Source organism: Dermacentor andersoni, chromosome 2 (genome assembly GCF_023375885.2).
Source record: "Dermacentor andersoni chromosome 2, qqDerAnde1_hic_scaffold, whole genome shotgun sequence".
Classification (NCBI taxonomy): Eukaryota; Metazoa; Arthropoda; class Arachnida; order Ixodida; family Ixodidae; genus Dermacentor; species Dermacentor andersoni.
Window position 1 is genome coordinate 74,686,722 of NC_092815.1, and position 24,180 is coordinate 74,710,901.

At 45.9% G+C, this 24,180-nt stretch overlaps 1 protein-coding gene and 1 non-coding gene across 2 annotated transcripts in view; both read right to left on the reverse strand.

Annotated features, from left to right (window-relative positions):
- Window positions 1–2,775: 2,775 nt before the first annotated feature.
- The window catches only part of LOC126542001 (lachesin-like), a 115,239-nt gene continuing 93,834 nt past the window's right edge, over window positions 2,776–24,180 (reverse strand). Inside the window, exons 5-10 of the mRNA XM_055076966.2 lie at window positions 14,675–14,854; window positions 13,699–13,827; window positions 13,014–13,301; window positions 9,108–9,173; window positions 8,293–8,385; window positions 2,776–7,256 (exon numbers count right to left, since the gene is read on the reverse strand). Of these exons, the coding sequence (XP_054932941.1) occupies window positions 7,159–7,256; window positions 8,293–8,385; window positions 9,108–9,173; window positions 13,014–13,301; window positions 13,699–13,827; window positions 14,675–14,854 (854 nt within the window). The 3' untranslated portion in view covers window positions 2,776–7,158. The remainder of the gene's footprint in view (window positions 7,257–8,292; window positions 8,386–9,107; window positions 9,174–13,013; window positions 13,302–13,698; window positions 13,828–14,674; window positions 14,855–24,180) is intronic.
- LOC126542110 (U2 spliceosomal RNA) lies at window positions 18,944–19,128 on the reverse strand. The gene has a single exon (XR_007601759.1). It is a non-coding gene; the product is annotated as a U2 spliceosomal RNA (small nuclear RNA).

Here is a 24,180-nt window from a genome sequence, read left to right on the forward strand (position 1 = left end):
TTCTTGTAACATTGGTTGTTCAATGTATTACCTATATGCACATTCCCGTGCAAATATATATATATATATATATATATATATATATATATATATATATATATATATATATATATATATGCAAATTTTGGCATTTTATTGCAGTCATGAAAATCCACTTTAGGGAAACAGTATTAGTATCTAGTTACATTCTATATTAATGTGTTTTAGAAGAAGTGTGACTAGTTGCTTTCCAATGAAAATTTCTGTTAGAAGAAAGTAACTTCGCTTTACAACGAAATCGTAGTGAAAGCTGCTTTTGTAAAAAGTCACTTGAAATTTTAAGAACGTGGTAGTAAAAACTGTCTTTATAAAAAAGTAATTTCAATGTCTTAGAACTTGTCTCCTCATTGTTTGGGCGGCGTTTTCTGAATTGCAATGCACTGATGGTACTTCGTGTCGTAGTTATTTTCAATCTGATGTGCCTTAGGACATAGGCGGAAAGTTTTCTTCTTTTACGGGGGGAGGGGGGACCAGCTTTTTTATTTCACCCATATATATTTTACTTTTAATAATAGTTGCACTTGAAGAAACTTCGTGTGACCTAGAAAAATTTTCACTGAAGTGACGGCCTTGTAGGAGTCTATAAGGCCTCATAGTAGGAGACAGTTCAATTTCAGTTCCTGAGCCCCGTCGCAACACCAAGAGACTGGAGTATCTCGGCGGTGTAATATTCCTTCGTGTAATTGTCTTATACTTTGCTATTCCTAATACTGCTCCGCCTTCCCGGCGAAAGTGCTACCTCTTTTTCTTTCTTTTTTCTTCTTTTCTTTTACTCGATCTGAGTATGAGCTCTGCTACTCATGACGGCTATTATTTATTATTTAATTTTCATTTATTAGTTACCCTCATCGGGGCGAGGGAGGTAACTAATAAATAAATATAGGGCATTGTAGGGCATTAGAGCAGGCAGGTTACAGGCATAACTAGCTACATGAACAATTATTTCAATGCGTGTAGAAAAGCATAATTTGATGTGCTATATACAATGCTCGATCGCAAACTGTTCCAATCCCGAACAGTTCCAACAAAAAAAGGAATAACGCAAGACGCCACCCCTACAAGAAAATTCCCTGACTTTCAAACAATGGTCCAGTCGCTTTGATATGTAGTACGGTGCCTGTATATATTCTTCGCGGCTTATGCCCGTTTTAGAATTATAAATTTGGTGGACAAATTTGATTCTGATTTCGAGTGAATCCGGCTTGGCCTCATTTCGCTTACTGAGTGACCTATACAGATTTATGTCATCTGCATGCAAGTCGCGATGTTTCCATCCCTAATAAATGTTGGAAATTATTCTGTTTTTCTTTCCATAAGTGTTTAGCATTGCCTACTGGAAAGAGAAGCAATACTAACATATATCATTAGGTGCATTTCAAACACCATTAATAAAGGACTGCACAAGAGGTCACTGAAGTCTGCAGGTTTTTTTAAGTGGCAACAAAGCACGCAAAGCAATTTGAAGCGTGGGGGAACATACAGCAACGTATTCATTCTCTAGGCATAGTCTATCCGTACCATTAGAAATAATTGTTAGTTGGCTAGTGCATGTCCTATCACTTTCAAAAGTTACTTCTAAAAAAAGAACTTCGCGATCGCATTCTGAGGTAGTCTTATAAGATTAATGCGAACGATCACACACACACACAAAAAAAAAAAAGACGCGTTAGCGCAAGCGGCAATCAAAAAGAGGCACTCACCTGTACGATGAACGCTTACCACGCTAGATCGAAACCAAGTGGTTTGGATGGGGTGTTCACTCGACGTATCTTTGCATAGCGTACGGAAAAGCCACAGGGAAGTGAAATAATATGGGTGCCTAGCGTTTCTTCTTCTACTTCTTCTTCTACTACTTTTTTTATTATACGTTTCTGTCAGAAGTATGCATGAATGAGCCACTTCCGAAGACGAATAGCAGGTCAACACGCAGTGTATAAAGAACAAAGCCGCGTAATTACCGATGCGAGTGCGTAGCAGCTCTGCTATCGAATTTTTTTGCACCACAGCCTTCGATCCTCAAATGGAGAGTGACATGTCAAAGGCGCCACGAAGCGTTCTTAAACATAGTTTCATCGTTGTTAATCGAAGGACGCTGTCCCGGGTTCATGAAATCGCGTAGAGTGCACGTTGCATGCAGTCACGCTGCGTGCATCCAGCCGCACCGCTCATATGCTGTCAGCCTTGCTGCAGGAAAAAAAAATATAGGCTTACGAGCTGGAAGGAGTTAAGCCCCACAGAAGACATATTATAGAACGCCCATGGCGCGACACAAGCTTTGTGAAGGTGGTCAGCTTATTAAACCTGCAATGAAAGTTGACTTCAAGACACCTGGTGCTCCTTCTACTGCATCTTCGGGCTTCAAAGCTGTCTTGAACTGGGCAAATTAACAAGCTCCTCATTTACCTGAATTTGGACCAATGGTGTACGTCTAGGAAACCCCACAGGTGTGGTTTGATGTCAGCCTTAATCAGGCGCCGACTAGACAACACACTCTTGACACTTAGATTATCTGTTCCTGTGGTCCCTCAGACAATCAAACTTACGTTGTTGGAATGCTACTTCAGGGATGAGAGAGCGGAAGAAAGTGAAAGCAACAGGGACTTCCATACTTAAGCGTGCATTTCGTGAGCGGGGAAGCTTATTGCTTTGATCGTCTCAAGTTCACTCCGTCATTTTCTCTTATCAGTATTGATTAACGTGACTTGGGACTTGAAGTAATTCGGGAAGCAACAAACGTGTAATAACACTATGTTTATTCTATCGACATTTGCAACTTTATACACATGTACGCAATGTTCCTTTGCACAGTGCTTCTGCAATTACAGATGCATCGCAAATAAGAAAGAAACAGAAATCATTACCGCTGCATTTCCTTGTCTCCGCCTTGTAAACCACTGCGAAATATCGCCTTTTTCTACTTTGCACACACGAGAGGCATTGAATGGAAGATTTGTCTTTTGTTCTCTAATTACCACCACCACGTGCTTAGCCGCAGTGGATTATAAAGATGATGTTCACGTGGCCATGACGCGGTCAGGCGTTACTTAAATCACTACTTGTGCTAACGGGATGAAGTATTCAGGTTAACAATGTCTGAAACATATGTGACGCCTGTAAATTTGTGGTTTAACTAAAATTAGAGCACGCGGCGCCATTTGCCGGTTGTGTTTCTGACAAAACCAGATTTTACGAAAATTGCATAGCTCTTTTAGGAAATACTTCCATAATTTGACAAAAACAAAGTTGTCTGTTTTATCACAGCCGAAACTCGATAATACCAAGCCGATAAGATATACCAAGCTGATAAATACAGGAGGGAAAGAAACCATGTTAGAATAAGACCCTATAGCGAAGTCTCTCGCTCACTGTTTTAGTCAAGAGCACGTGAGTATTGAGAGGGTAATGAGCTTCTAAGGGTAGCTCATTTCTTATCCTTTCATGTGTGCCACACTTCAAGCCATTGCCCGTATCTCTTATTCCTGTCTTCACTCTTGTATATTAGTAAAGCGAGGTCCATTATTCATAGTAATGCAGTTTTATTTTGCATCATGCATCAAATGCTCGAGCACAACCCCACTATTCAGTTGACTCGTTCAATACGTGGCTTCATCCCCGTCTACCATCCTGCAACTCTCAATGTTTGCCAGAATTGCAGTTAGAGCCTGTATCGTCGTCATCTCCTTATTCTTGTGTCTCCTCCTTTGGGCCCTTTCCAGTTTAAAACATGGACCGAGCATATCGACTTAACGCTCATGTTCTGTTTCTTCGATAGACATATGGATCTTATTTTCCGTATGCTACTGTTCGCCTATATATGTCGGCAAAATCTCACGCTTGTGTCTTCTGATCCTCTATGGTCAATTGTCCTGTCTACAGCGCTTTACGTCTTGAATCATAAACCAAACTTTTCGAAATAACTGCCAGCCCGATTCAGTTTATTCCTTCGGAATCGGTTTATTTATCACCGTATCTGTTCGTGCCACCAATTTTCTACTCAGTCTCTTTCTCCTCTCGTTTCTTGTATACATTGTTTTGCCTCAGGTGAGACCAACTCGCGCGTAATCTTTACTGACAGATGCATAGCCTCATGCTCGCAAAACCTGGCAACGTCACTATTTTCCAAGACGTGAGTTCTAAAGCAAACGCTTTTGGTTACCAGAAACTCAGCCCTTGAGTTTGACCACATCCATTCGGACGCCGAACCGCTGCAACCCCCCCCCCCCCCCTCCTCCTGAAAAAAGAAAGCGAAGAAAAAAAAGAATAGCAGAATTTACGTAAGAATCCGACACGCTTTTGCGCTACTACGAAGGCCCGCGGAGACTAGGCATGCGTTAGGGTGGGTGTGTATTTCATTTATTAAGGAAGAAAATGCGCGGTACTTTCAATAATCGTTGACGGCTTCCATGAGAAAACCTGCTTGCTGAAGTGCGGAAAGAGGAGGAAAAGACATTTTATTGCTTCGAACGCCATTGATCTGTGCTGAAACCTGCCCGTCACCGGCGCGTAGTGTAATACTCTATAAGGCCTTTGGAGCCTCAACAATTTACTCAGCGAGGAGTACTCTAAATCCAATCATGCAGAAACGCTTAAACGCCTGATTACAGTAAATTGTTTACTTACTTCTCGCGTAGAGGCATGCACGCATTCGACAAAAGATTGTACATGCGTTAGAAATGATGATAATTACGGAATTCACTTTTGGCAGCGCTGGCCAAAAGAAATTTCGAAAAGAACGCAAGAATAGATGTTTTTCCAATTTCGTGTGAAGTTCGTCGGGACGAGTAATTATATATAACGGCATTGTCAGTCGACTTGTAGCACACCTGTAGTTACACTGTTCTTGCACACTGCAGAACAACATACCCGTGTGTTGTTCTTGGGGACATGAAGAACCAACAAATGATTAATGCCAAGATAAACCCATCTGGCTATACGTCTACGGCTTCAGCGGGGCGTAAACAAGGAAAACAAGAGGGCGCAAACAAGGAAAACAGCAAGTTCGAAACATTGTCTCATCAAAGGTACTTCTCCACGCCAGCTCCCTGGGGAAGACAAGTCCATTTGCCGAAATCTTGAATATATATACATCCCGCTCCCGTGTGTAGGGTAGCAAACCGGTTAAGCTACATTGGTTAACCTCCCTGCCTTCCTTCTCCACTTTTTTCCTTCCTTTGACTACATGTTGAATTTTTCCTGGTTTGCGCCCTGCTGATCACTTCAATGCATCCTTCTTTTTATTTATGTGCGGAGCTACTGTCATTTGTTTACTGTGAAACAGGTTTTCGTGCAGGTGGAATTTAATAATACTTCAAGATATCACTATATGCGTACCAGTAGAGACCCAAATTATGGGAAAGGACCGGACTCTTTTCAGTCAGACAAAATTTCGCTCTTCGAATATAGTTTGCCCTCATATTCCATTTACAACGGTGCTAACTCCTTTCGTCGGCGTTAAGAGGAAGCTTTAGCTCGGGCCCAACTCCGATGCCGCCAATAAAATAGGTGTAAAACGTAGAAATGCTTTTCCGAGATAACCCTCGGGCCGACTTTAATGAAGTTTGTTGCATTTTAGGTTAAATTCTAGTTACTGTTGGAAGTGAAGTTTTGATTTAGGGCCTGAAGTTTTTGTACAATATTTTTTTTAACCTTCAAACAAACGAAAGACGAAGTTTACAAATTTGTCCTTCTGCCTCAAAAACATATATAGCAGTCCCGTAAACTGCATCCGTTAGAGTATCTGAAGTGGGCAAATTTAATATATAATGTTGCAAGGGTGTACAAGGCTTTTGCAAAGTCTGTCTCACACAAGAACAGTATATTGCAGAGCGCTGTATAATACATCAATTGTGTCCGCTTTTAAGGTGCTATTAGATGCAATTTACAGAATTGTGATATCGTTGTTTATTGCTGACTTCCACAGTTGTAAACGTGGTAGTTTCGTTTTCTGAATATGTGCGACTTTTTACAATGGTTATAAAAAAATCGATGGCCTAAATAAAGAATCCGTTTGCGACAGCCCTTACATTTTAACTTTTTCTTTTATATACAACATACAATGCCAAATGGGGCGCAGTGGTTGCTGAGAAAAACAATTTTTACTTTTGCATGTATATAGATAGGAGCCTTCAAGCTAAACTTCCTCTTAATGACTGTTGCCACTGTTATCTGCTCGTTTCCACGCTGCTTTTGATGATTGCTGATGGATAATGAGTGAAACCAATTCATCTGGTATTCAGTGACTGTCGCTATAGCCACTTGCCTCTTCGTTGAAATGCGGTCAATGAGTCGATAAACTACTAACGCAGACCGTGTCTTCTACAATAATTCTATGTCTTACGGGACTGTGTTAGTGCCCCTGGCGTTGGCAACGTCGCCACACCTTTTCTCTTTTCGCGCTATTGGAACTCCATTCTGTCGTTCATTACGGTTTAGGTATTAATTGACACTGCAGGACGCCTGTTTAGATGATAGAAATTTGTTTTCGACACCCAGCACCTAGAGTACCATGCCACGCAATCAGCCAGGCAAACATATCCAGCATATCCTTAAACCTTGTATATATACCTCTCTGCGTTCGCGAATCATCTGTCGCTATTGAAAGTCGTGCTACTCTGTGTGCTGACTTTAATTCGACGCTTGATGACGCTGCTCGCGGCGTTGCAATGCATCAGAATCGCTGCGCCTTACGGACTATGTATAGGCATGAAACACGAAGAATTCGCCACGTAAGACATCGGCTGAAGAAACAGCCTAGCACTTCACGTGCAACAAAGTGACATCACTTAACATCACGAGTCCTCTATACAGCGGCGCTAACAACTATATTCTTGTCCGATGTGAAACGCCCGGTCGACGTCTCGATTCGGTGGTCTCGGAAAAGAAAAACAGGTCAACAACTGCCACCACAGCTTTCCTCTGGCGTCATCAGTCGAAGGTTCTCTTCGGACGTCCTCGAAGTTAAGCGGAGACGGTGGCTCAGCGCGGAGCCGGCTTGAGAGAAGCTCGACGCTTCTTCGGGTGGAAGCACGTGACGTGGGCAGGACAACGTCCCTCTGCGTTCCCAGTTCCACTCTGAACACAGCACCCGCCCTGCAACCGAAGCGCCTCCTGCAGTCACGATCACGTCACACGCAGGAGCACTGCCAATGATGCCAACGACCTCATTATCCAGGTGAAGGCGCAAGTGACGCTTGGACGCGTTGAATGAGACGCTGAGCCTGCGAAGAAAACCGTGCAAGACAAAAGGGAATTTCATACTTCAAGTGGTTGATTCTGTAAAAACATGAAAGGAAGGATCGAATTTCTGCAAAGCATATGTTAAGGTCGCTGCCATAGAATCGCAACTGTAGTGCCCGATGGGGACACTAGAGCAGTGAGTGATATGGTATTTTCACTTGAATATTTTTTTTCCTTGTCTGGAATGGAAGAGCCGAAGCTAAAAGGTATAAATCCAGCTTGAAAATGTCAACAATGACATTGGCAAGGTTAACAATTAACAAGCGACAATGATTAGCGCACCTATAGTGGCCTCGGAAATAGGACATGAGGGATAGGACCAGGAGCCTCCATCTCTAAGCTACTGCAGTACATGCTTCACAAGAAGCAACATAACTCCTGAGCCAATTTTGGCACTGGTTAACTGGGGCTCTATACTAATTCAATCGCTTATGGGAATATGAGAATATCGCTGTCACTGGTTTATTGGCTAAGCCAGTAGAAGACGTGACGAACCCAGTAGCACACGCCTATATCAGTGTAATTTTCACGCCTCGTAATTCTCGAGTGTCCTACTAGAGCGCCCGCCGCTTCGCCTGCTCGTCCACTCCGCACGGGATGCCTATCCCTGTCTGTCCTCTATGCGGCTCATTCTTTGTACAAACATTGTGTTTTTGTGTTCTATACTTGACTAATGATTTGCTTACTTTGCCTGTTTGATTGCTTGTACGTAATTATTGCTGCCATCCTGCTTCCAAGCGATAAAGATATTTACCCATCGTCATCAGTCCATTGAAGCCACTCACTTGTATTGAAAATGCCACCCCGAGACAATAGATGCGTCTGCGCCCAGAAAAAACTCGGGGAGGCTGTCGAGTTAAAAGAACAGTTGGTGTTCCATTGGGTAAAAGGAAATCGAGTGAAACAAAACGGAGTACCGAATCCCACTTTTCACTCCTTTCCCGGTCAGACACACGGCGAGGTAAGTTTGACGCAATATGTTTGACTGAAAAGGGTGCAGGGAAACACAGTACTTGCCTGCGTCTTCTGGCAGAGAACCAGCGATCGGTGGCCTTAGCGGGAAACTTTGATGTTTGGTAATGGCTGCGTCCGAAGCCTCAAGTTTTCCTTCTGGGCAGCGTAAGTAAAAAACACAGTGAAGTGTTTATTAGAACTGGCCACTCAAGTCAGACAATAAATAATGACGGATATCACGTACACCAAGCAAAGAAACAATAGCAGCAGTAAATTTTTGCTGCTGCTATTTCTGATTGTTTTTTCAACCACACAATGTGACAACTTCGTCGCGTACGAAAAGATCCGACCATAATGGCCGAGCGATAAATTGACATTGCGTTTGCTATTTTACTTCAAACAGAGGCCAGAAGCACTGTACAAAACAACCGCTTCGACTGCAAGAAGATTACCCGCCGCGGTTGCTTAGTGGCTATGGTGTTATGCTGCTAAGCACGAGGTCGCGAGGTCGAATCCTGGTTAGGTGGCCGCATTTCGATGGGAGCGAAATGAGAATACACCCGCGTGCTTGGATTTAGATGGATGGTAAAGAACCCCAGGTGGTCGAAATTATTCCGGTTGTCCCCCACTACATGCCTCATAATCAGATCGTGGTTTTGGCACGTGAAACCCTACAATGTAATTTTGAAACATTGGTATGACTGAGTTCTGTCGCATCGAGAAAGTAAGCATTCTCCACAAGGTTTTATACTGTTCAAGGCATTAAGAGACTAAAATTTATATTCCATCTGTACTCTCACAGCTTCCGCTTAATTCGCTTCATTGGCAGCAAATTCCTGAATGTTGCGTGCTTCAGATATTCTGAACATTTGACTTACCTTCGACGCTCTGTATTCTTGCTGTTGATGGTTCTTTGACTTTCGCTGTTGGCGGAACGTGAATTTCTGAAAAAAAATTAAGTAAATATGTATGAAATACACCCATGAAATACAAATCTGAACTTCCATATGACCCCTCCCTCTACCCTCCCGCCCCAACCCCTCTTTCTTATGTGAAAACCTCAAATGGTCAATTGAGCGAAAAAAGCCGGCGCCTGTAGCAATGAAATGGCACCTAAACTCCCATTGGCTGCGACGGGACATCACGAGCGTGCCTCGACGGAGCATGGATGGATGGATGGATGGATGGACGGACGAACGGACGGACGGACGGACGGACGGACGGACGGACGGACGGACGGACGGACGGACGGACGGACTGATGGCAGGATGGCAGGATGGATGGATGGATGCTATGAGCGTGCCATTCGGAACGGGGCGGTGGGTTGCGCCTCCAAGCTCATATTATGTTGCCTAATGTCGTACCTACGTTAAAAAAGAAAAAAAAAGAATAGAAAAAGAAAACCAAACACGAAGAATTCCCATAACCAAACTTTCTGAACCTACATTGGGAACTTTGTTTTTTGTACGCCTCCGCTGTTTGTAGTTTCTCTACTTTGCTTCCACCAATCTTTGCATAACCTCTTAGTAATCTCTGTTGCGGAAATTTTACTTTTCCCCTGCTCTCGCTGAACCCAAGGGCTTCAAGGAGGCCAGAGGTACCTAAATCGACCGCTGGGCAGATATCTTCGCATTCTAATAAAACATGCTCCATCGTTTCTCTAGCTTTACCGCAGCAAGCAGATGCTTCTTGTATCTCGCTTTATAAGTGCATGTTCCAAGGCATCCCGATCTCGCCTCGAAAAGTAATGAGTTTCCATTTGAGCTGTTATAAATTGTTTCTTTCCTGATTTCGTTTTTTCCCCTTAAGTAGTTACTCATGGCAGGTTTCTTTTCCATAGCCGCCAGATACGGCGACGCAACGCCGTGGGGCGAGACGGGTTGTCATCCGCGGGGTAGTCGCATTACGCACGCGTCTGGGTGCCGTCGTCTCGCTCTCGGAAGCAGGCGCGCGGTCCGTCTCTCTCTCTCTCTCTCTCTCTCTCTCATCCTCAGTGGGCTGGGTGCGCATGCCGCCCGCCCTTGGTGGCCGCTGCTGCTTCCTTGGGCTCTCGGCGAGCAGGATGTCGGTGGCATACGGCGTTGGCACCGCAGGCTGCTGCTTGCTGGCTTGGGCAGCCCGTACTTCTGTGGTAAATGTGCCATACTCGCAGCGCAAAACTCGAAGCACCGCTCGGCGGCGTTCAATTGAACATTATAGCGTTCGCATTGACAAATGATAAAAAGCGCGTAGGTGTCCTCGCATGTTTTTATTTTAATTGTTTTTATCAGTAGATGTGGGTCGACTGCGACGTGCCGGAAACATACAGGGAGGCATCAGCAATGAAAGGTTTCATGCTGCGTTTTTGTTCACTGTCGCCACCCTGGGCGCGTATAATTTTCTACATTCACGAAGCTTGCAGTTAACTGATGCTGGTAGAGTTGACGTTTTCTTCTCGGACATTCATAAGACTTAAGATAACGAGCCGTCGGTCAGCTTCTTCTGCGACCGCCCCTTTTTCTCCCAATCGCCTATATTTACCATAATACGAACCGTCAATATGTGTACCCGCTTTCGCTTAGGTCATTACCCGGCTTTCAGTGACCCGCATCATTCGGGCTTCTTGTCTCACTCTCCTTCAAATATTCTCAGCAATCGTTGCGGAAAAACGCAACGTGTCTCCGCGGCGAAACCCCTTCTTTTTTCTCCTAGCTTCCGAAGCGGCAGAGCTCATCGCTGCCGGCTCTAACACAAGGACACGCTCGTCCACGACCGACCGGCGCAGCGCCGGAAGGGAGGCGTACCTATCCAGACCGGCAAGTGCGTCTACGGACAGGAAGAAAGCAAGAAGGCCCCGCCGTCGTCGGCCGGCTCCCCGAAGTGTTCACACGGGCGGCAATAACAAACACGGACCGGAAGCCATTATGTCGGAAATCCGCGAAATCGATCAGTCGTCTCTCGTCATGTCTTTTTTTCCACGCGACTCGATCGCCGCGACGCGGACCCCCACGGCCCGTTAATCGGAGGCGCCGGCCGACGCCGGCAGCGCTGCTGCTGACCACGGGTTCTCGTCGTATATAGTCATTGTCGCCGGCCACATAGGGGACCCTATTTCCGGAAGAGTGTCGCTAATGCTCGACGTGCCTCTCCTCGATGTGCGCGGAGCGTCCGGAGGTCCTTCTTTTTTCTTTCGCACTGTAGTGCCGGCGAAGAGGATTGGCTTATGGGTCGTCCCTTTGTGTCCGCGCCTATCTCCGCCGTATGCTCAGCGGTGATCATTGCCTCTCTACGACGCGTATCGTATACGCGCCGCCGCGGTCGCCGCAGTCCATCCTGGTATGTACGACCGCGAAGGGCTAAGAGCTAACGCTCGTTATCGGTGAGGCCGCCCCGGCTGACGTGGTGGGGGCGCTCGCACCAGTAGACTTCGTTGCGGTCAGGGGACATACTAATATTACGACACGCGGGGGTCAGCTGCCACTACGACGTGGCAAAATCAACTCGAGAGCATAGCAAAGTCATCATCGGGTGATGATCTTGTGTCGGCAGAAGGAAAAAAGAAAACAGAGGCGCACATAAAAGTGCGGCAGACGGTTGTCTAATTATGTGTCACGAGTTACATCGCGCCTCTATATTCAGAGGTTTCATTGCACAATCCAGGTGACGCGCGCAATGCCACAACAATATGGCATTGTGGAAACGAAAAAAAAAAGCGTAAGTCAGCCTGAAAAAATAATGATCAAGTTCAAAGAATAATATAAAGGCAACGTTTTGCTACCCTGTTGAAAATTAGTAATCGTAAATAAGAAAATCAATCCCCATATGCGCCTCGATGCTTCCTGAAGCAGGAATAAAATTTGCCCCTATGCAATTTATACTAAACAGCCCACCACATGGGTCATTGACGCTTCTTCAACAAGGCGCAGCGTCTAACATTCCTCATAGCACTTGTTACCTTGATGGTGCGCATTTACCGTTAGCCGTTAGAGATTACTAATAGATCAAATTTTAGTAAAAGTTTTATTATTTCTACAAGGGACTGGCAAACTCTAAGAGCCAATAAAAGCTGTTCGCTTTAAAAATTATTTTCTAATTACCACATGTGCTTATATTTAGCCCTAAAGCCTAGGTTTGATTCATCACTTGTCGCGTGAAAGCATTATCATCCTGTTTGAGAAAGGTTCTGATTCTACAAGAATGTGGAAGCCCCACTAAAACTGTTTATGTTGAGTGGAATTTTATATCTTTGTGGCGTCATTGTTAACGTAATGACGCGGAATATATCGACATTCAAAATTGATTCTGTAATGATTATACAAAGAAGGCATGAAAAACATGCGGAATTACTTTATTTTAAACGGAAGCTTCTCAGTATGGAGGAATAGCTACGTTAAAGGCCCACGGCGGTTTTCTTTTATTTATTTAAGCTGGCCAGAAATATATGATATCAAGAAACGGAAATCCTATATTTATTACCTTACGTAGCTCGAAAGGGGAGGCATCGAACATCGCCAATTCGAAATAAGATCGTATAAAAAGATGTATTATAACTGGACAAACTTCCTTTTACGCACATGCACCCCTTTTGGCCGTAAAACTTACTCCTCGCGCCACAGTGCACTTCTTTGTGCACTGCCGCAAAAGCAATGTCGACGAAAGATGGTGTTGCGTGCTTCGGAAACGCGGCATTTTTTTTCTTTAGACAGGTAAGGAACTGAGGGCTCCCAGTTGCTGCGTTCACGCACGTGCTCACACGGCTGTGGGTAAAACAGGGCCAAACAAAATTCGTGGACGCGCGTTCTCACCGTAGAGTCGTATGGAGCCCTCCGTGGAGCCGAGTGAGTTCTTGGCGAAGCATCGGTAAGCACCGAAATCCTCGGGTGCGATGCGGCGAATGTGCAGCCTCATGTGGACCTTGTACACGTTCTCGGTGCGGTTGAGCGAATACTTCGTAGACTCGGCGATGAGGTCGCCGCTCTCCAGGGTCCAGTAGTTGATCGATATCGGATACGCCTCCGTATTGCAAACCATCACCACTTCTCCGCCAAGGGGCGCCCCAATGAGCTGGTTTGGAATCCAGATCATCGGCGGAACTGAAACAGCGTAATTGTCGGTGCTTCTATTACCGCGAGCTTTTTTTCTAATTTCACAATTCTAAACTCCGCAATCTGGTTCTTCAGTCTAGTTTCTGTACGGTTATTTGTTTGAGAAGCAACAATGAGCATGGTCGCCCTATCGGTATACGCTTTGTCACAAAAAACGGTTGCAAATAATATCGAAATACATCGCATTGAATAGCAGTGAAACTTAGCGTATTCGGTCACCGTCTCATACTCGTACAAGAACGAGGCCGGAGAGTATTTCAGCCGTTTGGTTGTTGCTCGTTTCTGTTGTCCTTATGTCAAGTCCTACGTGCTATTCAAACAATACGTGGCATGCAATGACTTAGCAATCATTTATCCCAGTATCGAGACGAATACAGTCACTCACAATGCACTTGAAGCAGTATTCTGCGGCTGACGGTTGGAGGGACGCCATTGGATGCGATGCACAGGTAGGGCCCCATATGGAGACGGCTCACCTTGGTGATGCTCAGTTCTTCACCCTCGTATGATACGTCTGGAAATACAGTGGAAATCGCGGCACATAATATGCACATTGCTCTTTGTATGCATTATTTATGGACTGCGTGCGGAGGACATGTGTATGGCGCCGTGAAATGCGGCCGAGCTGACTTCATTGTCGCACTCGGATGACTCAGGGAACAAAGAATTTTGTTTGAGTGTGTCAGCATTAATTACACATGTATTACGTTCACGAGCAAATCCCTTCGGATACAAAGCTAGATATAGACAAATATTTAGCAGTATAAGCGATTGCAGGTAGTCTACGCTGGAAATGCGGACATCGTGCACAGCGGTCGCGTCTCATAAGCCATGAATAGATGCTTTACAAGCGCATTCTCTACCGCATGCAGTGCTACGTTCCTTATAAGACAACACTACGAAGCTCCTATCTGTTTCAATATCAAAATGTCGCTTATTACTTATGTTGGTTGTCGTGAATGCGAAGCAATTAAGCCTTAAGTGGTGATCAAAAACCAATACAGCACAAAAGCTTAACAAGCGGTAAATTCATTGCTCTTGGACATGCCATATTAAACAAAAACCAAGATATAACAGCAGCAGCCAACTAGTTTGTGGGAACCCGATCATTAATCTCAGCCTTATTTTTTTCCGGCAAGTGGTGCACGTCACCACGGCTGTGCAAGGCAATTTATCATGACGTATTTTTTTTATCCATTATTCTTCTGTACAAAGTCATCAACTGTACTGGAGATTCATCAGTTATTTTGCGTTCTGTCGTTTCAGTGGGCGGCCGGCTGTGTAGATCCAGTTGGCACGGCTTCGTGCTTCAACGGGCCCTTCGCGTACAAATCAATCGCGCGCCAATATAACGCACTCACTGTCTGCCGCTGACCCCAGCTGCTCCTGCCAGTTTCCCACGGCTATGGGCGTTCCGTCCTCCCGTCGCCAGGTGATGCGGGGTGCCGGATAGCCCTTGGCTCGGCACACGATGGTTACGTTGGACCCTTCCCGCACCAGAACGTCCGAGCTGCTCTCGCTGGCCTCAATGTCGGGGGGCACTGCATTGGAAGGATTTTTATGGCGATGCCCATTCGTAGAGTAACCACCTAAAGGTCAAACAGCACATACGCTTGGCACATAAGCAAAAATCTCGCGCCGGCGCAGGTGGTGCGGGTCAGATTACACGCGTGGAAGAGCGGCGCGAGCACGAGTATCTGCTAAAGACAGATGTCGAGTTCTGGCTGTTTAGCGTTTCCACGCGCCTGGCTACGCAGCTACGGCGTGGCACAATCAACACTCAGTGAGGCAGATTTACGTCATGCGAGAATGTTCTCTTTATTTACTTTTTGCGCTGATCTAAAGGCTCGAAAAATCACAAACTGCGTCGATTTATATTTCAGTATATTGAGCCACTGTCAACAACAAAGTATGAGACCATCTCTGTCAAAACGTCTATCAACGAGCCAAGTGGGCGTCCGGTGGCGCGCGTCTCTTGTAGATGCAAATCGCCATGGCTAGAGAGGCGCGCTAAACGCAAGGCGCACCAGTGCGAGCTTTCGTGCGCGCCAGCAAGCGTACGTGTAGTTTGGTGTTAACGTGCATACGTTCAGGCTCTGTTTCATGATGAGTCAGCGAAAAATTCTGGTAATCACACCAGCAAGCAATTCACGTTGCGGTGAGTGTGAGTTACATCTTGTAAGCGTAGACTTATCTTTCTTTCTCGGTTGGTGATCGGTTTTTATTTCCGAAAGGGAACAAATTATAAATGGAACGCAAGGAAGTTACCCAGAATTTAGCCCGGTTGACTGTCATGCACTGGGTGAAGGCGAAAAAAAAGGAAGAAGTTAGTGAAAGGAGATGCAATTAAAAGTCCATGTACCCGAGAGTTCATTTGTGTCCAAAACTTCAACATGGCTATTTAATTTCTTGCTGAACGTCTCCAAATCAGTTTACTCCATTGGGGAATGAACACCGGAATAGGAGCAAGAATTGTGTTAAGACAGCGCCTTTTCCCGCAGTAGGGAAGATTTGAGAAAAACGAAAGAAGGTGGCAGAGGCTGCGTGGGAATAAAGCCACCGAATGGGATAAAAGGAATAGCGACATATACGCCAAGTCGCAGTAACAGATCAGTCTTGTTTTGTCAGTGGTGTTTCTTCGGCTCGTTAACATCCTATTTCAATGAGTTAGTCTGCCAAAAGGTTTGCCAGATCATTGTCAGTTACTCAAAAATTAGGTTGGACATGCTCCTTCTCATTATATCTTCTCTTGAGCATCAAAAGCTGAAGAAGGACAGAGAGAGGCTGGTTGACCCTTCTCCCATGCAGTAACACTACGTCTGCTGATTGTCTGGCTGGTCAATGCAGTACAAGTCAAGTGATAGGGACCTTCCATCGAATTTAGTTCAACTCCTTAATCTCGTCTTCTTGTTCAAAACAAGCTTCCTATGCCCATATAATTGCGTCATTTTAACTTATTCTTGTGAGCAGAGCAGCAGAGTTCAAGAGAGGGAGACAAAAAAAGAATGCCGGCAGGTCAGCTTGCAATACACAACCCAACAGGGATAGTGAAGCTCGTAAAAATCATGCGACGAGAGCAGATGAGCCGTTACAATTGTTAGAGAGTTCACGCACGGACGCTGGATTCGATTAGCAGTTTTCCAAGTAAGACAATGGTTCGGTTGCTCGGAACCTGCTAGCATGTGTCTCCGGCCGGCACCTTTCGGAGCGGACTATCCTGGAATACCACCGTGCACGATCATCACACCGGGAGGCGATGAAGACGCTACAGAACTTCCGACGTTCGTGACTTTCTGAAACAAGTATAACATTCCATTGTTTCTTTCTTTCCCTTCCTTTTTTTTTTTTGAACAAGTGATTCCATTTGCAGCTTTGCTTTCTATATTTCGCTCTCCTTATGCCCCTCCACTATTCTATATTAACAAACCGAACGTTTTTTGACGGCTAACCTCCCGTATCATTTTTCTCATTCTCCCTTCGGTCAAATAGAGAAATTAATGTACAGGACCGCAGGAGCAATGTTACACTGATGCGAGATCACCGCTGCAGTATACGAATGCGTGCGTGGTGCATTCTATTTGAATTGAAGTTTCTTGCTGTTCTTACATCCACCTGGCACGACCTCAGAGGTTATTACTGGAACGGCGTGTATTAAAACAACGCAATATAAACAACTGGAGGACATGGACAAATATTCGATTTACATGGCGAGGCAGTGTCGCCACTTCGTGACAAATCTAGCTTCCCAACGTTGGTGTTCTTTTTCCTAAGACACCGAAACGCAGCAAATTACCTTTACTTATACGCATAACTGCCTGTCCCAACAAACGTCAAATATAATATCACGTGCGTTATTTTATCCTCAAATGCGCTACGACAGAATCACATCGGCGGGCTTAAGTATCACCGAGTCTCAAAATAAAGCCTAGCAAACGAATATGCCTTCGAGAGTTGTGAAAAGATTATGAATGCTAACTTTTGGGCCCGCTTCTGTCTTGTATAGTTGCACAAACTATATAATGAAAACGATATTTTTTTTAAATCTTCACGGGCTTTTAGAGCAGGACGACAAGAGAGCGAGACTTTATTCGGCGCTGGACATGCTGGTCAAGCGAGATGCCTGGCATACTACTACAGATGATTGGGGTGGAATGTGAAGTAAAATTTAAAAGATAAACAAGAAAATTCAGCTGTAAGAAGCTAAAAAAAATTTAAGACAAAGACGTACTGGAACATCCATGTATGAGAGCAAAAGAAAAAGCGAGCAAGATAGAACTCATTCATGCAGTAAAGAAAATAAAGAAGATAAAGAAGAAAAAAAGAACACGTTTGTCTAATCATAACAATACTTAACGCTCCATGCCAACAAGATGTCACCTTCTACGCTGGAAGAAGGAACTTTCGAGGCACGGGTGCCAGAGAGACAGAGAGAGAGAGAGAACTGCGTTAGAAAGAAAGAAAGAAAGAGAGAAAGAAGGAAAGAAAGAAAGAAAGAAAGAAAGAAAGATAAAGAAATAAACAAAGGGAAAAGACAGCGCAACCGAAACCTCAGACGCGCAAGTGTGGCCCTCTTTGTTAGAGAAATCTAATTAGCTGTCTACGAACGAGTGAGCACTCTTAGGGTATTTCCCCTCCGTAGGGTGTGGCATGTAGGAGGGGGGGCGGGGGGGGGGGGGGGCTTGCCCTGCTCGTGTGGGTCGCAGCACCACTATTCGCGCGCGTGCCCACCAGACCGAATCGCGTGACCGCGCGCGAAACAAAAGGGTGTGCGGAAATCAAATCTTGTCCCGCCATGCACTCTCCACACCGCGCTGCTGTCTTCGCTCGCAAAGGGGGCGATAACACGCCGCGCGCCATAGAAGTTTCCTCTCCTTGCCTCCAGATTGCCTATGTATATATAGTTCTGCCTTTCGCGACTCTCTTCCCGCTTTTCTCTGCTTCCCCAAACACCTCCCGTTCGAAAGCGCAATCCACTGATGTGCCGTTTATTCGTGTACTTGGGTATTCAAAAAGATAGCAAACGGAAAGTTAAGGCTAAGAGTACTGCATCCTCGTCGCCAAATGCGTGGCACCCACACTGTTTTGCAACCTAAGTGCATAATTAACGTCGATCTTGGTCAGCGCTTCCCTCATGATACTTAGGCCGCGATGCTGCATATTCCGTAATTAACGCGCGGGAAAGAACTGCTAAATAAAACAGGGACCATGAAAAATAATGCTAGGCTAGTTTCGGTCACAGATGACTCGTAGTTTATGAATGGGTAAAAAAACTTTCATGACCGACAAAAAAAAAGGACATTACAGGTGTCTGGTAATTTATCTATGTGTGTCAAGGGCAGAAACTTTCGGTGTGAGCAGCCAGTGCCTCTAGCAGCCACGATGGGGGAGCGGCCAGTGAAACACCGTTGTTCGCGAACACTTCAATCGCGAACGCGCCAAGGTGGAAAACAGTAGGAGATAAACCAGGCATGCAGCCTCAATACATGACTGTACCGGTATAGTACGTCTGACGTCTGGTTTCGAACGATTACGAAGCTTGTAATGTCGGAGTCTTTCCAAATCGCATTTCTTCTTTTTTCAGCGAAGCTGTATATGGCTATTTTCCAGCGGATCGATGACTGTAGACCAAAAACCCGTGGGCCAATCCCAAAGGTAGTGCAATATCTGGCCGACCTGTGGCGTCGCTGAAGCAGGCTTCAAGCACTCCACCAACTTGCACAAGATAAGTTTAATGTCTTGGGTACAAATATAATCCTCATCAAATGTTAAGCTGATAAGATCACATACTACACTTTCACCAACGTCGGCCACGTGTACGTTCGCAGTGCTTTCTCTTTGTCGGCGTTCCAAGCGCTTGCGTATCTCCTTTTCTTCCGCTCTCCCGTGGTGGCGCTCTCGTCGAAACGTCACGCGTGTCTAGTTTCCTCCGGCTCCTCGGGGCGGCGATCCCGCCGTCCACGCAAATGTGTATAAAAATCATGGTAAATGAGTCCGTACTGTAAGAGTTGGGGTCGGGCATGTCAAAAAGGGGTAGCTGGCCCATGCCGTCGTCCGACTCATCCACGCTAAGGACGTTGCTGATAGGAGGAACGTGTTCTCATCGAGAATGAGCGGTACTGGGTTTATTTACAATATCCACATGAAGAATGGAGATCGTTACGTCTGATCAGTCTAGCATGACTTGACTGAGGGCGAGGGTTCACACACTCACTCCCGCACCTTTGTTCACTGAACACACCGAAAGCAGGGGAGCTTCGTAGACAGGGATTGTCACCTTTGATTCAAACTGGCGCATCTTGGTTCATGGGACGACCCAGCAGTTAGCTGGGGCGTCTGTCAAACGACCGTGGCGGTTACCGGAGTCCGTGAGTAAACGCTGTGGAACACCCTTTTCTACGAGTTCCCTGCACCGATCGTCCGTGACGGCGACAGCAAACCAACAAACAAGACTCGATCTGTCAAACGTCTCTCGGCTCGCTGGTGCCGCAGGTCTGTCCGAGGGGGGCGCACTGTTAACTTCACGAAGCGATTCGTCACAGGGGCGCAGGAGAGGCTATAGAAGGTCACTACCCCCGCTGGCCGATCTTAACAGTACCTATGTTCAAACTTCTGTGTCACCTCTGTGTCGTACGCTAGACAGCTTCGCTGGTCGTCCGCCTTCACGGAGTGGAATGGCTCATGATTTCTTTTTTGTCCGGAGACGAAAAAGAAAGCGTATGTAGTACATTATGAATCTGAATTTAGGAGCATATATGGTGTTGGGTCGTCACATTTCTTGCAAACAGCGTATCCAATGTTTACAATCATCGTTACATACTTGTAGTTCTAGAAATACAGTCACAAAATGTATTTAAAATATACATATAATCGTGTGTGTGGCCTAGATCATGTTTATATGTTTATAGCTTGCTTTATATGTTGGCATGTTTACACGTACCGTTGAGGATGACTGGTTTCACCTGCAGATGTAGTTTTGGGATAAAGTCTGAATTTGCTTGTTTGATTCTAGCAAGTAACGTAGGGGTTTCTAATCTTAGGGTCTAACTTTAGCGGTACGTAAGGTGAATTGCACTGCTTGGCGGTGGGTTCGGAAACTGGTACAGAATTCACAAACCTTTTCTTTCGTAACAATCCTTTCGTTTAGTGCAAGTCAAGCGGACGAACGTTTTTTGTGAGAACGGGCCCTGAACTGTATTTCAAATGTTCAGGATATTAGCTTAATTGTCGCAATAAAACACTGAAAAGCGTTACACTTAAAGTTCGCGCATCATATAGACACGTAGGCTGCATCAACTTGATTATCACCTTTTGATTTGCTAGTGTATAGATTGATTGGCACTTTAACATGTATCGTTAATTACGAGTCGATTGGCCGGGAAAGCCTGCCCCCATATCGGCGCGATCGATACTACATACTACATACTACATACGACTTCTCACCCCCTTGACAAAGGCATTTAGCATCGAAGTAAAGCCTCGGCACCAGACGTGTCCGACAGGTAAGTATGCAGGGAAAGACCAAAAAGCACAACATCCCAGGCTTAAACCAAATTACGCCTCCCGTAAAGAGCGCGGTCGACGTCCACGTCGGAAACGCCCGGCCACGACGACTTGGCAGGAGTGAAACAGGCCTGCGGGGCAGGCACGCATCAAATGCCCGGTACAAGCCAAGCAGCCGACGTCGTGCAGCTGCAGCAACGAGGCACCCGCGGAAGCCAGGAGGAGGCGGCGAGCGGCTCATCGGCGCATGGTCTGCGAGGTCCCCGTTGGCGCTTTTTCATCAGTGCCCCCGGCGGAGCAGCTCCAAGCCTTTCCCGAGGGCCTCGCAATGAGACGGCCGGTGGAAGAGAGGGGAGGCGGTAAGAGTGTTGTGCGCTGCCGAGACCTCCTCAAGATCTGGAAGCGGTCATCGGGGAAGGCGGTTGGGGGGGTGTGCATGGCTACGGGGTTTCGTATATACTGTTCGCCGCTGCCTGCAAGACTGTCGGGTCCAATTTTTGCGCTCGAGCGACACTCGAGACGTGGCCACCGGAGCGCGCCCCCTGATCCGGCCTGATTGAGAGGTCAGCCAACCAAATTGTCACATGATTAATCCTGCCGCAGTGGCTCCCCTGCACCAGCCCCTTCTCCGTGCACACCGTCATGTCTCGCGCTGCTCCTCCCGATGATTTTGGTGCTGCTGTTGCTCTGTGCGCGGCCGGCGAGTGTGCCCGGTCGGCCTCTCTTCGGACCGAACGGCCCGAGAACAAGCTAGCTCGCAGGCGCCTATATACTTTCGCGCGCGCGAAGGATATGGACCGGCCGGCCAGAAGTACATCTCTCGAAGACAGCAGCCGACATTGCTTCGTACACGGTAACAGCGGAGATAACACCCAGGCGTGAAGAGACAGCGCCGAAGACAGGAAATAAATTATTGCTGACTTTCTTTCTTTTTCTTTCTCATTCTCCCTCACTGTAATTGCAAATAGAATTCGATTTCCTGCGACGACCTTACAGCTGCTAGATTTAGAATTTGACCGCGCCTTCACTATTTCCGGAGTTTGCTTTCCAGTTTATTTTCTCGTTCTTTTACTTCCGGAGAACATGCATCTAAACTTCCATTGACTGTTGCGTTACCCCTAGCTGAGTTTCGTGCGGACCAACTGGCTTCTGCATTCATTTACTTCAGATTGGAGCCGCATCCCCCTTCACTTTAATGAAGAAAAGCCTTTGAAAACAAGACCCAGCTGGGCAACGAAGCCTCTCTTAGCGGCAAAAATGTTTGATACTGGTCGATAAACGTATAGTTTGAGGACCTGTTCTACCATCACTACTTTCTCCCTCTCTCTCGTCAATAGCGTTGTTACTTCTTCAGTCAGCATATGCATCGTTGCTCTCTCTATGATGCTCCCCATCAAGTGATGCTCTATTCTTCCGTTATTTTTCCTTTCTGCCTCTTTTTCTTTCTTCTTTAGTTTGTCTTGTTTTTCCTAAATTATTTAAACGCTGGGGCTTATTTTCAATTATTGAGATCATTGAACAAACAATGGCTGCGAGTAAGCGCCGCGCAACAGGTGGCGGCGAGCCATAGGTCGGACTGGTGGCCAGTCGTGGGCCACGCTATACGTCGCCGCAGACTATCGTAGGAGTTTGTGCAGCTGACACGCTGACAAGCAACACCATCGCATCCAAACTCGAAGTGCCGGCTTCTTCTGGGCTCATCACGTGTCCTTGGGAGGTTCTTGTCGTCCAGCAGAGACAGTAGCCGGCATCTACTCCACCACTGTGTCCATCACCGTCGACGCTTTGTTTCAAAGGTTGTTTATATAAACCGCTAGCAGTAGGGCAATAACAAACAAACATAAAGTTAGATCTTGGCTTGACAGCGCAAGTGACCGATTTCGGATCCGTGCGCGCACATCCTCTTCTTACCTGTGCTGAACGTGGCGCATCGTGAAGACGCTTTCCTCTCTCAATTGCTACTGACACGTGCTGGCGTTTTGAAACCACTAGTAGGTTGTCTGCTAATATGCTCGAACTTTTATGGTTGTTTGCACGTAGTGTACTTTCTGTACATTGTTACTTTCTTTATTTGGCTGGTACAGTATTTGATCACAATTATCGATATTTTTACATTTGAATTTTATTGATATGTGCCAGTTATAATTTTGCACCGGATTATCACTATTATCAAGTTATCGCCCGGCGCCAAACAAGCCTATACTGCATCCGCAATTTCTGTAATCTTGTCGCAATTAATCTTGTCGCGAATCTTTCCCTATGTCGAACGAGATCGCACGCGCGACGCGATTAGCACATTCGCGCACCCTCGAATGTGTGCGAGCACCAGCGATCACTCTAGAAAGTACGGCAGTGCAAGTATAAATAGCGCACAGGCTTGAACCGTAAGTTAATCTTTTCGACGACCGACGGCCGTGCTCGCCGCTATCGTTGTTATTTCAGTGTTGCTTGTATTTCTGGACACAAATTCGCTCAATAAGGAGTTGGATTCTTAATTTAATGTTTTTTCACTGTTAACCCAGTGCTTCGCTCTTCACCGTCACTACAACGGGACGATATGATGAAATCACCGCGCACAAATAAGATGGCTGACGGGGCTGGATTGACATTGTGAGTAGCCTTGGGATATTGTAATTCTTTTCCCGTGTTCGCCCGTCTGTCCTTTTGTTTGCTTGTTAGTCAGACAGTTGACTTTGCCTGGTATTTTCTTCCATCGTAAGTGTTTTGTCCTTGAAAAAGAGCTCGAAGCCCGAATCGCAGCGTACCTACCTGAATCGAAAGGCGCAGGTGGAGATACCCGACTTGACTAGGGGTGCAGAATTATTTGTGCGTCGATATCGTTCCCTTTTACTACATATATACATTGTGGCCAGTGGCGAAAGATACTCGATAAGTCATTGCGATGTTGCTGGAACCACCCACAACCTCTGAGAATTTTTTGCGAGATACTGATTAAAGTTCAGCTAAAATAGGGTTAGTGCTCTGCATGAGCGTTGTGCTGCTGGAATTAACCGCTGTCGACGCTGTAAGGGCAATAATTTAGCATCACTGAAGTCACATTTCTTGCGCCGTTTCAGTGGCGAACTCGCTAATTTCACCAATACTAAAGGCCTTAATCGCATGTGTTGCACTGCCCAGCTTCTTGCAGTTCTAGCAAATTGTCTGATTCACAGAAATGCTAACGGAACTGTCACTTGCGAGACACTTGGGCTTGTTTTCATCAACTGTAATGGTACCTAAAACGGTGAAAGACAAGTAATCTTTCCGACCGTGGCGCTCGTTATACCGAGCTATTTCGAAACATATTTGGTTGCCTCCAGGAAGGGCCTTATTAGTGACTCTCTCCTGCCAATTCGCGACATAGAAG